Consider the following 15,045-nt stretch of genomic DNA (forward strand, 5'->3'; position numbering starts at 1 on the left):
TTGCAGGAGTTTTTGGGCATCAGCATGGGTGAGTGGTCACACTCCTGCTCATTTCCTCATCTCACCAACAAACAGGGCCATGGGAACACCCTGGTTGTGCCAAGGCTTCCCCTGTGGCAATCCCAGTGCATTTTATTCACCCCAAACCAGCCTGGTAAAAACAGGAGAGCAGAGCAGCAGTGATGTCCACAGCTCCACATCCACACAGATTCACAGAGGATTCATAAAAAGAAATTTGTTATTTTTACCCATTTCCATGTTTGCCACAATCAGCTGCTGCTGCACTTAAAATATACCCTGTAATACATAAATATTATTATAATATGTGTGCAACACACACATTAACAGAGAGCAAGAAGCCACTCATAGAGCTGAGATACTGGACACACACACCAGAAAGCTGCAGGTGACAGAGGTTTCATTAGGCCAGCAATTAAAATGAAATAAGTTTTTGTTTTTAATTGAGTTTCTGCCCTGAAGCAGAGAATTAAATGTGCCTCTGAGAGTCACTGGAGAAAGTGGCCTTCACTGTAATTTATTACAAGATATTAACTCAATTTCAGGGCTGGTAATTGCATCGATTTTTTGTTTCCTTTCAGACTGCAGGGCCCTAATGGCTTTGGCAATTAAAGTAACCAGATTAGGGGTAATGGGCAGCACATTTAGAGAGATGCAGGCTTGTCTGAGCCACTTTATTTTACGCTGCCCAAAATGCCACATGTCGGTGGCAGAGTGACCCTGCAGGAGCAGCAGCTCTGCCTTCCCCCAGCTCGGAGATGGGGAGGTACAAACAGCACACAGGAGCACTGGGCTTAGGGACAAAAGGATTTATATTTGCTGTTTTTCTCTGACAAGCTGTTCTCAGAGTTAGGAGAAGGTTTTAGGCATCTTTGGGATCCCAGTGGATTCTTCTTCCTCTTCCAGAATATGTTTAAGTCAGGAGCAATTTCTAGGCTGTGGTTGGGCATCAAAATCCTGGCACAGAGTGGGGGTAAAACTAGGTCTGCTTGAAAGCTGAAATATGGGAAAACACAGTCAATTACATGATTCAGCAGCAAGAAAATCAGGCTGAGGGAAAGCCAGAGAAGCTGTGGCTGTCCCATTCCTGGAAGTGTTCCGAGTTGGATGGGGCTTGGAGCAACCTGATCTGGTGGAAGGTGTCCCTGCCCGTGGTAGGGGGTGGAATGGGATGAACTTTAAGGTCTCTTCCAACCCAAACCATTCCATGATTCTGACATCAGGTTGGGAGCTCTTCAGCAAAGGACTAAGTAAGAACCCAAATTTCACAGAATCTCAGAAGTGTTTATTGCTGGTTGGGGGTTTATGTACAAATCACCAACAGGACGGGACTGCTGAGGAATGCATCTCAAGCTGTTTTATTTTCCAGCATCAGTCTCATTACATGGTCATGACAATGGGAAAATGCCAGCAGCTCACATCCCAGGCAGCAGACCAAGAACTTCATGTTACAACTCACTTTCAAAGTTTTTTGACCGATCACACAAAGCAAAAGCACATTGACAGTAGTTCCATCCAAGCCCTATAACCACAGGTACCTTTGGTTAAACAATACTTGCTTATGTCGAATATAATACTTGCTTGTAAGCTTTGAGATACAATGCACAGAGCTCCATTATTAAGCTTAGAACTTCTTAATATCTCTAGATATACTATTGGAGTAGATACTATATATCTCTAGATATACTATAATATCACTAGATATACTTTTTTGTAGCTTAGGGAGTTATTTTAGATAAGCGTTAATACACAGACTATTGTTCCATGTGTCTACTTCTTGTATAATTTTTCTGCTGACAAATCTTATGGCTACTGTTTAGCTCTAATTGCAGTTTTGCTGTCTCTGAGGCTTGCTTTTTGTAGCTTTCTCAAAACCCTCTGATTTTAAGGATTCCCATAGTGTTTAGGTGGGAAAGGACCTTAAAGACCATCATAGGGAAGATGTGTGCTGATGTCTTTACAAACAATTCCATGGCTGAGGGGATGGCTACTAACGGCTTTGAAATGGGGTTTAATGTCTCTCCCAGCTTCAGCCGAGGGTTTATTACAGAACCTGGGCAGTTTGACTCCTAAACAGCCAAATGGGGCCGCACAACCCCGAGTTTCTAAACTTTGGGGTAAATAACCTGTTCAAGGGGGGATATGTGGCAGGCGGTTCGGGAAGGCTGCACCTCCCTGGTACCTCGGCCAGAGGGGGAAGGCAGAGGGCACCGAGCGAGCGGCGGATTTGGGATAAAAGGAACCTCGGGAGAGAAAACCCCGCGGGGATGTGCCCCAAGGCCTCTCTCCCTTTACTGACTGAAGCTGCAGGATCCTCTGTCTCCTCTATGGACACTGCCTTTTCCCAGAGGGATTTTCCGTACAATCCCATCCCCAGCCATGGGCAGGGACACCTTGCACTGTCCCAGGCTGCTCCAGGCCCCATCCAGCCTGGCCTTGGGCACTGCCAGGGATCCAGAGGCCGCCACAGCTGCTCTGGGCACCCTGTGCCAGGGCCTCACCAACTCCCAGGAAACAATTCCTTCCCACTATCTAACCTAAAGCTCTTCCCTTTTTCTTTAAAACTGCCCGCCCTTGTCCTGTCACTCCGTGGTGTTGCCAACAGTCCCTCCCTATCTGACTCCACGTCACAGTGTGACAACACGGGACGTTTTTGTAGCGAAAAGCGGACAAGCCGCAGAACCACCAGTAGCCGTTTTTCCGCCCTGTTGCCGAACCCGCTATTTTGCTGGTTTTGGGGCTAACCCAGAGTCCAAGCCCCCACCCGGCTCTCGGTACCGCGAGGCCGGGGCTGAGGCCAGGCCGGGCCCCGCAGCGCCCCCTCCCGGCCGCCACCGCCTCCCCGCCGCAATGCGGAGCACCGCGCGCTGACGTCACCGCCGGCCCCACCCCCGCGCCCGTATAAGGAAGCGGTGGTCGCGGTCCCGCTCCGGATTGGCTGTCGTTAGGCGCGCGGGCGCGGGGCACGCTGGGAGTTGTGGTTCCGGCGGAGGGGCGGGGCGGAAGCCGCCAATAAGAGGTAGGGGCGGGCCCGGGCGCGGCAGACGCCGGCCGGTATCGGATCAGCGCGGTGAGAGCCGGGTCTGGGGCGGGCGGGACCCCGGGCACAGAGCCTGAGTTCTGCGGGCGCTGCAGGTGCCTGGGGCTGGAGCCAGGAAGGGCTCCCATGTGGGGGGGAAGGTGACTGGGGCAGGAGTGGAGCAGAGGCCCCGTGTGGGGACGTGGGGCAGAAGGCCGGAGTGCGGTGAAGGTGCCTGGGGCCGCAGTCGGGAACAGTCCCCATGTGGGGTGCGGGGGCCTGGGGCTGGAGCGGGGAAGGATCCCCACGTGGAGCTGGGCTGACGGAAAGCAGCCTAGGGGTACCCAGGGCCTCCCCCTTGCCGGGAGGGATGCTGGGACCTGTCACCTCCCCACCCATGGTCCTCCCTCAGTGTCCCTCCCCGCGGGTGACACCGGTCACACAGGTGCCCTGACCTTGCCGAACCGAACAGGCCGGGCCGTGTGTTCCACCCAGTTTCTTCTGCCCTGTGCCCATCTTGGTCTGAGCTGAAGGTCACAGAAACTTCCCGTGGTGGATGAATTGTTTCACTTTTAATATAATTTTCTTGTGTAAATCTCACCTCTGGCTGTCTCCTCCTCTGCTGAGTGATGGACAGCTCTTGTTACCGTCTCTGAATGAGTCAGGCTAAAATTATAGTTTACATTCAGCAAATAAGAGTGGTTATAGCATGGGCCAAATCTTAGAGAGATAGAGAAACCAAATCCTTTTGCCTAGAAGAGGAAATGGTTTGAGAACCAGTCAGTCTGCTCGCATGGGTGTGCTCGAAATGCTGTGTAACCAGGGAGCATGCCACCTTTGAAATGTCTCTTCTGCCTAAGGTTACTGGCACCTGCTTAATGAAATTCCTCTTGGTTTATTCTGAGAGCTTGCAGCCTTTCTAAGTGCCCGTGAGCTGTGTTTTGCTGTTGGTGGCAGAGCTGAACAATAGCAGTAGAGATTTTTCTAGCAGGGCCCTCTGTGGTGTCACTGGCAGAAATTGTCATTAAGTGAGTGATGCTTATGCCAAGCACTGAGGAGGGAACAGGTCTTGGTGTAATCCTTGCAATTCCCAACACAAAAAGCTGGGAAGCTCTGGAGAATGGTCTCACTTTGATGATGATGATGGTTCTGTGAGTGGAGGCCTTCTCAAGATGTTGCTGCTTTTTATTTTCCTTGGGGGAAGGTGAGAAATCACCTGTGGATGAGTTCTCCTCCTGATGTGACCCCTCACAAGTCTGCACCTATTGAGGGCTTCAGGACTTGCTCAACTCCTTGGTGGTGGCTGTTTTCCATCCCTGTGTTCTCCATCAGGAATTGGGAGTTATGATGATGTGGGACAGGCTGCGGTGACTGAGGAGCTGCCAGGCAGGGCTGACCTTGTGCAGCAGCTCGTGCTTCCCAACCCAACTGCTGTGGCTGCTGCTCTTGGCAGGGAATGAGGGGGAGAAGTGAACTTTGCTGAGGTCAGAAGTGCCATAAAGGACCAGCCTGCGAAAGCCAAGCGGAGGGGTGAGGCATGGAATTCCTAAAAGGAAAGGCAGGCAGTGACCAAAGCTTTCTGTGACTATGGAGAGGGGTCACTGGGATCTCTTATGGTGTGAACAGATGGCAGAAATTTGTTGTTCTCCTACTTTTTTTGGTTTTGTTTCATTGTTACCTCTCCTGGTGAGCAGAGTCCTGCTTCCCAAGGCTTCCCTTGAATTAAACCATCTTTCCACGGTGCCTGTTCTTATCTCTCACTACCTGGATATTTGTGATAAGGGATTTTCTTTCCCTAAAGATTCTCTTTATTTGGGGTTTCCAAAGCCTGAAGGGAGGTTCTTTGTCTTCACAGCCACAATGTCACCCAGCCAGGAATCCGTTTACCCTGACTATGAGACAGAGACCAGCCAGACCTCGAAGCTGATAAAAAAGTTTAAGGAGACGCCGTTTGTGCCCATTGGTGAGTTCAGAAATGGAGAAATGTGTTTGCACAATCGATGTGGGAAACACCATTACTGTTCACCTTTTTTCTGTAAACAGGAAATTACTTAGAAATTACCTCCCCATAACAGTTGTTCTAAAAGAAAGAGGGAAATTAATGAGGTCTGTTACCTTAAATATAAAACTCAGAACCTACAAGTATTAAAAAAAACCCCAAACCTACAAACCCTGAAAGGCTTTTTAGGTGGGGCTACAAAACACGTGAAGGTGATGCTGTCAAGTGGTTAAGGAATGTGTTGTGCAGTTGTTCTGGAGCACAGTTCCTGGGAATTATGTGACCACTACAAAGTGACTTAAAAGCTGTAAAAATAGAAACTAGAAGGATTTAAATTACAGCCTGTCTGATAAATGTTTCTTTCACGCCTCTGCTACCATCACTTAGTTAAAATGCATTTTTTAGTAACTTTTATGTTACTCCAGCTTGAGAAAGTTGTTCAGTTCTCAGCCTTTCTGTTGAGACTTCCAAAAAGCTTCTGAGGAGAGCAGGGATCAGCTTTTGTGTGACACAGGACACGTTTTGATTTCCAGCCACCTTAAATGGAGAGCAGAGAGGTCACTTGGGGTGAACTGTTCCAAGCTTTTGCCAGCACATTTCCGTCACTGCTTCTGTGCTCACTGCACTTTGTCTCCACCTTGCTGGGCTGTACCATGAACTCAGGAGTTCCAGTTCCCTGAAGCAGATTGGCAGAACTCACCTTTGACCTGTGTCAGAGCTGGGCTGAAGGCCCTAAAACTGTTAAATGGTATTTAATGAGAGTGAATTAAGTGTTTACAGCTTTCTGGTGTAATGCTCTGGCTCAGGGAAGATAAACTGCCTGTGCTCTGCTCAGTAAAATATACACAGCACTTAAAACTTGGCATGCACCTATGAACTGTGCAAATAATCCTAAAAATGGAATGAAATAGATGGAATTGGAAAAGGTTGTGCATTTCTCTGTGTATTCTGAGAAAGCATCAGTGTTGGAGCTGGCAAAGCTGGGGCTGGTTGCTCTGCTGAAGGACTATCAGTGAATTCTGGCCCTGGGAAAGAGACCCAGCAGAGCCTCCCTCCTCACAGTTTGGGGACAATAACATGTGATTTGTCCTGTCCTGGTGGCACCTGGCCAAATGTGACAACACCCAAAATAGCAACTGCAGCAGGCCAGTGGATACATCGGGGAGCATTCACACACTGAGAGTCTAAGCTTCAGCTGGGTGGAGCTCTTGGCTGTGTCTGTGCCGGGAAAGGAGGTGTGAGGAACCCTGGTTCTGTCTGAAAAATATCCAGGGAATTCTCACACCTTGAGCTGTAATGCCAAAATCCTTTGGCATTTTAAAGCTGATGGAAGTCTCTTGCCTGCACTGATTGCATTGCATGAGGTAGCACTGGAGTGAAACCAGGGCTAGGATTTACCACTCCACAAAACCAGAGTGATTAAACCAAAACAGGCTTATTTTAGGATGGGAGAATTGTGCCAGGGGAGGTTTAGACTGGATATTAGGAAAAATTTCAGGGAGAAGGCTGCCCAGGGCAGTGCTGGAATCACCATCCATGCAGGGATTGAAAAACTGTATAGATTGACACTTGGGGACATGGTTGTGGGTTTCTCTGGGTCTGGATTGAAGGCACTTGAGACAGTAGTTCATGTTCACACTCAGGTGTTTATTATTTCTTATCAGTAAAACAGCCTCACTGCTGGGAGTTCAGCAGCTTTTCATTAGAAGGCACAAAATGGCCAACAATCTCTTGTTCCAAAGTCTTTTAAGACTAAATTATCCAATTAAGAACTGACACCTGGATTATTTTCCCTTTGAACCCAATCATTGATCCCACAGAGCTGCAATGGGGACTTTTCTGCCCAATTACAAAATGCCACCCAAACCCATGGAGAAGGAGGAAGAAGAAGCATGGAGCAGAAACCCAGGATGACACCCTGTGCCCTCCATCTGCTGCCATCCACAACACACTAAAAACCCCAAAACCTCAATTTCTCACCCAGTGACACACCTGCACTGCTCTCTATAATCTATTTCACACTTTTGTGGGTTCCAGTCTATCTTGAAGTCTGGGAAACTTTCTCCATGGATGAGGGTCAGAGTCAGTGCTGCCCTGGGGGTCAGGGCAGCCCAGAGCAGACACAGAAACATTCCCAGTGCCCTGGGTTTCCATACATGGTTTAGGGGTGGCCTTGGCAGTTGTGGGGGAATGGTTGGACTCAGTGATCTTCAGGGTCTTTTCCAACCCAAGCAGCTCAGTGTTCACAGGCTGTTTTGTTTAGGTGGGTCCCTTCACTCCTGGTGCCCTGGATCTCCACTCAGAGGGATGCTCTCGTTGCCTTGCAGGGATGGCTGGCTTCACCGCCGTGGTGGCCTACGGGCTGTACAAGCTGAAGCACAGAGGTGACATGAAACTGTCCCTTCACCTGATCCACATGCGTGTGGCAGCCCAGGGCTTCGCCGTGGGAGCCCTGACGTGTGGTACGTATGCAATGGGAGCTGTGCTTGGCAATGGCAAACCATGGAGAACCTCCTGGATCTCTCCAGTGGACAACAGAGCTGGCATGGCTGGCTGGAAGCATCCAAAACATGTATTTCAGGATGTTTGTGCTCCTTACTGCTGCTCAATCAGCCTTTCTGAAGTAATCTGATTTTATGTATTTAATTTCAGAGTAGCGGTTTTGATTATGTCTAGATGTGGAATGTGAGGTGCTGCATCTCTGCCTCTTACAGACCAAAAAAAAGAAAACATTCATCTGACATTAAATATGTTGCTGTTTCTGAATTTAATGCATTGGAAGATTTACAGCTTGTGTAGACCATGGTATTACATATTTTTATATATACTTATATATATATACAATATATGTATACAATATATATATGTATCTATTATATATATACATGTATACAATATATATACGTATCTATTATATATACACATGTATACAATATATATACGTATCTATTATATATACACATGTATACAATATATATACGTATCTATTATATATATATACATGTATGCAATATATATACGTATCTATTATATATATACATGTATGCAATATATATACGTATCGATTATATATATATATACATGTATACAATATATATGCGCATATATGTGTGTATATATAATATATATGCATATATATACATACTGTTATATGTATATATATGTGTATACATATATATATGTAATATATATTTATATGTATGTATTTTTTCAGGACTGGACTTGTGTCTCTGAATGTACACTGTGCCCCTGATCTGTACATGCCAGGTCTCCTCTGTGTGTAAATGTCCATCCCATGAAACACTGTTTGTACTACATTCCCAGCAGGAACATCAGAAAAGCTTGACTTTGGCCACAAAATCAACTAGAATTAACTCAGGATCTGCATTTTCATAAATTGTATATTTTTATACTCAGTTTCTCTGTGTATGAAGAATTTTGGAGTGTTTGTTTAAAAAATGTAGCTGAGGAGGAAGGGAAATTCTGTCTTGCTGACAACTGTTCAGATTTTGAAACCCATCCTTTCCAATTGAACACAGTTCTTTAATTGTGCTTTTTTTTTCCCTGTCTTGCAGGGGTGCTGTATTCCATGTTCCAGGAGTATGTGGTGAAGCCCAAGGAATAGTGGGAAGCTGTCTGAAATCCCTGTCCTGCTGGTGGCCTGTGTACTGCAGCTCCAAACCTCCTACTGAGTGAGGGGTTCTTGAAGAAAACAAATAATACATGGCATTAGAGAATTGTTCTATTTTGTGTATGGTACACTGTGCTGAACCTGGCAGCCTCAGAATGTGACCTGTGGCTATTGGGGTCTGGGTCTCTCTGATTGACGCCACCACATCCCAGTTTTTAAGGGATATTGTGGAGTGCAATCCCTCTATCTTCCCCTTCAACTCAGTCCTAAAACTGGTGATTTCTTCTGCTGTTGTTGCCCAAAACCATGATGTCTGAACTGGCTTCTGTCAGGAAAGCCTAGCTGTCATTTTCTATCCTCTGCCTCCAACTTTGTAATTTAGAAGCTTCCAGTAGCACTAAATGACTTCTAAAATATTGAGAGCTATATAAGCATCTATATTTTTTATTTAAAGCATAGAGATAAGTATGTTGCAGCTATTTAAATGTTATATTTATTCATTGTTAACGAAGACACAGGCTCCCTATTTTTGCTATATCAGACCCTTGGATTATGATATTTTGTAACTTTATTTACAGTGTTCTTCTGAGTAACATCTAAATGTAACATTTAAAATACAGATTGTGAAAACTGAACTTTAATTTGGTGGTTTCATGCTTTTAAAGTGTACGATCTAGCTGATTTCTGCAGTACTGTTCCGCACAGAAAATTCTAAACCATTTAAATCTGAAAAGCCCCCCATCACCTTGTCTGTGAGTTATTTTACACTCAAACTCCTTGTACTTCCAACAGCAGTCACAAAATTAAAAGCCAATTTCTAAAAAAGCACATATTTTCCTGTCAGCTCACATTGCATGGTGACAGTCTCAGATGTTACCCATACAAGGTACAAACTGCACCTACCTGTCTGTGACCTATTGTGCGGAGCGGGGGCAGATTAAACACAAATAAAAGTGAGCAGTGGAGGTAATAATTTCTGTGAGCTGTTCTATGGAGCAGGAAGAGATTAAACACGAATAAAAGTGAGCAGTGGAGGTAATTTCTGTGAGCTGTTGTACGGAGCAGAGGCAGATTAAACACGAATAAAAGTGAGAAGTGGAGGTAATTTATGTGAGCTGTTGTACAGTGCAGGGGCAAATTAAACATGAATAGAAGTGAGCAGTGGAGGTAATTTCTGTGAGCTGTTGTACAGAGCAGGGGGAGATTAAACACGAATAAAAGCGAGCAGTGGAGGTAATAACTGTCCGCCTATGAATTTGTTGGCGGGGGGCTCCCATCCCCAACAGAGGGATGGTGTGGGCAGAATAAAATTCCCCTGAGAAGGGAAAGGGAATTCCAGCCTGGTGCTCTCCTTGAGTCCCAGCTGCTATCACCCTGCTGCCCTTGGCTGCTCCCACGCAGATGGGGATGGGCCCCGACGCTTTTTCCTGTTCCTACCACCGTGAACGGGGGAGAAGGAGCCGCTCGTGGGGCCGAGGGGCCGGGATCGGTGCGGGAATTGCGGGAATGGCGATAGGGAGCGGTGTGTGAGGGGAGCCATCATGGCGGCTGCGCTGAGGGCAAGGGCGCGCGCGCGTTGCCATGGGCACCGCACCGGGAGCCGGGGCCACAACTCCGGTGTCGCCGCTGCCCAGCAGGAACCGGGGACAGCCGGGGACACCCAGCCGGTGCCACCCGCCCGGTGCCCTCGGGAACGCGGCTTGGGTAGGCCGGGGGAGGTGCGGGAAGCGCGGGCAGGAGCTCCCGCCGTGGGGGAACAGCGCGGCACTGCCGGGACCTAGCAGGTCCTGGCAGGACACAGGGGTGGTGGCAATTACAGCTACAGGTTTCCAATTAAAATATATAAACGTAAACACAAGAAATTCTGCCTCGAAATGGGCGAGAAGTTCTTTCTGCAGAGAGCTGGGAAGGTCTGGCCAGGGAGGGTGTGGAGTTTCCTTCTCTGGGGACATCCCAAAGCCACCTGGGTGAGTTCCTGTGTCACCTGCTCCAGGTGACCCCGCCTTGGAGCCCTCCTGGCTGGAGCCAGGGATGGTTTAGAGGAGATATTCTGGAATATTTAATCGATATTCTGGAATATTTCATCACTGGAAGGGTTGAACCGTGTGAAAAATGTGTATTTTTGGATTGGCTTTTCGCAAATATTGAAATGAATATTATGTTATGTTAGAAAGTTATGCTGTATTAATTTTTGTTAGTAGTGTGTTAAATATAGTTTTAGGTTATAATGTTAAAACAGAAACTATGCTATGTAAGCTACTTTTAAAGAAAGGACTCGCAGCGAGATAGCAGCCACAGGACACCTGAATCTTTCAGATGTGAAAAACGCCAATCACTTGTTTTTAAAATTTTAGAAGTTAAATAGTAATAAAATGGTTATAAAAATAGTAATACAATTAGAGTAATAATAATTTGGACAATCTGATTTAGGACAATATGAGACAATAGAAACAAAGAGTTAGGGACATCTGGGTACCTTTCCTGGGCAGCACAGGCCTGAAAAAGGACCCAGGTTAACAGAGGATTAACCCTTAAAAACAACAGCCTGTTGCATATTCATACACCTCATACATGATGCATAAATTCCATTCAAACACAGGATTCTGTCTGGTCATCAGCAACTTCTTAATCCTAACAGTGCCTTCGAGGCAGGAGAAGTTCATTTCTCCTGATAATGGGGCAATAAATTCTCTTTCTCTGAAAGATTCAGGTGTCCTGTGGCTGCTATCTTGCTGTGAATCCTTTCTTTAAAAAAAGTATCCTACATAGCATAGTTTCTATTTAACCTTATGTTGTAACCTAAAAATATATTTAACACACTACTTAAGAGAATTAATACAGCATTACTTTCTAACACGACACATGTAATATTCATTTTAATATTTGTGAAAAGCCAATCATAAAATACACATTTTTCACACAGAGAAAGAGAATTTATTGCCCCATTATCAGTAGAAATGAACTTCTTCCTGCCTTGCTCAGCTATGAAGATGCAGTTAGGATTCAGAGGAAGAAGCTGACACTGCCCTGACAGAATCCTGTGTTTGAATGGAATTTATGCATCATGTATGAGGTGTATGAATATGCAACAGGCTGTTGTTTTTAAAGGTTAATCCTTTGTTAACCTGGGTCCTTTTTCAGGCTGATGCTGCCCAGAAAAAGGTACCTGGACATCTGTAACTCTTGTTTCTATTGTCTCATATTGTCCTAATCCAAATTGTCCAAATTATCATTACTCTAATTATATTACTATTTTTATAACAATTTTATTACTATTAAACTTCTAAAATTTTAAGAAACAAGTGATTGGCATTTTTCACAAACCTTTCAGTGTGGAGCAGTTCATCCCTGGAAGTGCTCAAATCCCACATGGATGTGGCACTTGGGGCCAAGGTTTGGTGGTGGCACTGGGTAATGGTTGGACTTGGAGGATCTGAGAGGGTTTTTCCATGGTAGCATTGTGGGGTTGGAGCCTCACCTTGAGTACCATGCACATTTCTGGCCTATAGATGAGTAAATAACTCAATAAGTTATGAAATAATAAATTAATCAGCAATGCAGTCTAAGTAAAGAAAATTCTGAGAAAAATCATGAAGCCTAAAATAGTTACTCTGCTAAGAATTCTAGGATATTTTCAGAACAGAGACAGCTATTCTTTGAAGATGTTCTTGCTTATCTTTGCTATCTTTAAGGTCAGTAGCTAAACCTATCAAGAAATCCAATCTAATTATAAATTTAATTATCAACCCAAAGGTTACTGAACCCAGAAAAGCTGTCTAAATTTTATATCCAGTTTGCTTAAGTAAATGGAATGGGCTCCTTATCTCTGTAGGCTTTTTCTTAATCTCAGAATCGCCTTTAATCAATTAAAATTAATTTTCCAGCCTCACTGACTCAGTAATTCTTTGATCCCTCATGCCCAGAGCCCTGTGGGCTGTGCAGAGGCACCAGACTCTGCTCTTTGCACCTTGTCCAGGTGACTCTCTGCCCATAAAATACACAAAGGGACACTCTGCCTTTTGGTGCATTAATCAGGATAATTGGATTTCCCTCAGTGTGGGAAAGGCCCTGTGATAATTACTCAGTGCAGGGCGTGCCTTTGGAGGTATTTATGTATTATAAATAGACCAAAGGTGCAATAGGGTTTTTTTTTGCCCACAATAAATGTCAAACAGAAGGAGAAAGGGGCTGCAATTTATCAGAAAACTGGCCTTAGTCATCCTAAGAAAATGTTTGGGTAGTGATATTAATATTGAAAAATATCTATTCATAATATATTGTTATAATGAAATATACTTAATAATTAATATATTATTATTTAGTTATTTATTGGTATCACTCAGTTATTAGTAATTTGCAGGAAAGGTGTAAGCCACACTTTTGTCTTGCCTGAAGGGATCACAAGGAAAAAAATATTTTTCCTTCTCTCTCATGAACCCAAAAATGGGGGGATTTGCACCTTTCCTGGACATGGGCAGGGAGGCTGGAGGGTCCCAAACATTCCAGTGTGGCCTGGCTGCCACATTGGCTGGGATTTGGCCCCAACCTGCTCCTCTGTTAAAATGTTTATTTAAACAGGTCTGTTTAGGAACATTTGTAAACATTGCTTTTTGAATTCTGGAGTGAAAAAAACCCGAAAACTTTTTTTTAAAGGGCTGTTTAAAAGCCATTTATGGAAAAGGGACTTGAAGCAGGGCTGGAGATGAGGAGGAGGAGGTGGAGGTGGAGGTGGTGTTTGCAGGGGTCCCAGGATGAGGGAAGAGATGAGAATCTTGACTCCATGTTTCAGAAGGCTGATATATTATTTTATGATATATCTTATATTAAAACAAAATGATAAATGAAAACTCTAAGAAAAGAATAGAAGAAAGGATTTCATCAGAAGGCTTGAACAGAATAGAAAGGAATGATAATAAAATCGTGTGACTGACCAGAGAGTCTGAGCCAGCTGGGCTGTGATTGGCCATTAATTAAAAACAACCACATGAGACCAATCAAAGATGCACCTGTTGCATTCCACAGCAGCAAAACATGGAGAAGCTGAAGCTTCTCAGTTTCTCAGGAGAAAAGATCCTGGCAAAAAGGATTTTTCATAAAACATGTCTGTGACAGAGGTGGGAGACTGGGCAAGGTCAGGGAGGAAAAGCTGCAGAGCAGCTGCCAGAAGGGGATGTTTCTCAGAGCAGTGCTGATCTCTGCTCTCTGTCACTTCTTATTTTCCTCTCCTTATGCTTTTAGTAAACAATGGAGCCAGAGGTAAAAGTGATTGAAGATTTCAAAAGCCAGTTCAAGGCTTATCAGGAGCAGCAGCAAAGGCGGCTGAAAAATTTGATGGAGGCCAAGAAGGAGAAGCAGGACAGGCAGAAGAGCACTGGCAGCACAAAGGAGACTGTAAGAGCACTGAGTGATCTAAACCTGTTTAAAAAAGGACCTCCTGTAAAGGAAGATGCCAGCAAAAGGTAAAGGTCTGGCAGCACCATTCCTTCAGGAAGTCACTGGAGTGTATTTTGCTTATGATCTCGTGAAACTCAGTATTATTAAGCTGAGAGGACACTTTCTGTTTTCACACACTGGGCTCTCATTATCCTGAGCAGATTCTCCTTGTCCCTAATTATCCTCAGGGCATTGTGCTGTTCTCTTTAATGTCAGTATTTTACAAATGAAGGGGCAGCCAGGTACCACCTGACACAATCCAGCCTTTTGGGGTCACTGGCACCCTCTGAGCTGCTGCTTAGTTCCTGCCTAGCTTTAAACTAATAGGTTCTCTACAGGAATAATTTCCAAAGATGGACACAGGCAAAGCAGCTAATGGGAGCAAGCCGCAGGCCTGCAGTGCAGAAGTTTTCCCTGGGATTTCTTTGCAGTATATCCTGATTTGGTGGATCACAAGATTACCAGGACATTGGGCATTTTGGTATGGATCTCCCTTAATCTTGTGTTTTCCTTTGAGCTGATTACTGGAGCAGAGATTTAAAGCCCCAGCTCAGATCATTTCTCTTCCTCCCAGGATGCAGTCAGCCTTTCCCTCTGACCCAATGAATGCTTCTCCTGACTAGAGCAGGTCTGGGCTGGACACACCCAAAGGTGTCTGCACTGCTGGCTATGGGAATACATCACATGGGACTCCATTTCTTCATGGTGGAAAAAGCCCATTCTTTATTCACATAACTCCTTTTTATTCAGTTTTTCAGATTTCATGTGGGACTCCAATTGCTCAGTATTTTTCTTGACAATTACTTATTGGTTAGCAACAAGTTGTTACTCTGTATTGATTGGTCACTCAGATCCCCGGGGTATAAGTGCAGGAAAAGTTGTTTGTGAGGGATAGTTTTCATTTTTCTAACAGTGTAAAAACAGTTTATACAGGTACCCGTTGTT

General features: G+C 45.0%; 2 protein-coding genes across 5 annotated transcripts in view; both read left to right on the top strand.

The window, feature by feature from the left end:
- Positions 1-3,008: 3,008 nt before the first annotated feature.
- On the top strand, positions 3,009-9,302 carry HIGD1A (HIG1 hypoxia inducible domain family member 1A). Of its 4 annotated transcripts, none has more exons than XM_071428458.1 (4): positions 3,009-3,088; positions 4,893-5,000; positions 7,364-7,498; positions 8,612-9,302. In XM_071428458.1, the coding sequence occupies exons 2-4, from the start codon at positions 4,898-4,900 to the stop codon at positions 8,659-8,661; spliced, it is 288 nt and encodes a 95-aa protein (XP_071284559.1). In that variant the 5' UTR covers positions 3,009-3,088; positions 4,893-4,897; the 3' UTR covers positions 8,662-9,302. The 4 variants fall into 4 exon arrangements, with proteins under 4 accessions (XP_071284559.1, XP_071284561.1, XP_071284560.1 ...); XM_071428460.1 differs by having other exon boundaries at positions 3,018-3,037; XM_071428459.1 differs by having other exon boundaries at positions 3,025-3,153.
- A 915-nt stretch (positions 9,303-10,217) lies between these two features.
- CCDC13 (coiled-coil domain containing 13) overlaps positions 10,218-15,045 on the top strand; it is a 31,148-nt gene continuing 26,320 nt past the window's right edge. The window contains exons 1-2 of the mRNA XM_071428457.1: positions 10,218-10,371; positions 13,906-14,126. Coding sequence (XP_071284558.1) covers positions 13,912-14,126 — 215 coding nt within the window. The 5' untranslated portion in view covers positions 10,218-10,371; positions 13,906-13,911. The remainder of the gene's footprint in view (positions 10,372-13,905; positions 14,127-15,045) is intronic.

This window comes from Agelaius tricolor, unplaced genomic scaffold (genome assembly GCF_023055355.1).
Source record: "Agelaius tricolor isolate 1412-34295 unplaced genomic scaffold, bAgeTri1.0.p SCAF_6, whole genome shotgun sequence".
Classification (NCBI taxonomy): Eukaryota; Metazoa; Chordata; class Aves; order Passeriformes; family Icteridae; genus Agelaius; species Agelaius tricolor.

Coding starts and splice junctions, on each gene's coding strand:
- HIGD1A (XM_071428458.1), top strand. CDS start 4,898: ATGTCACCCAGCCAGGAATCCGTTTACCCTGACTATGAGACAGAGACC. Junction 5,001..7,363: donor GACGCCGTTTGTGCCCATTG/GTGAGTTCAGAA, acceptor GTTGCCTTGCAG/GGATGGCTGGCTTCACCGCC. Junction 7,499..8,611: donor CGTGGGAGCCCTGACGTGTG/GTACGTATGCAA, acceptor CCTGTCTTGCAG/GGGTGCTGTATTCCATGTTC.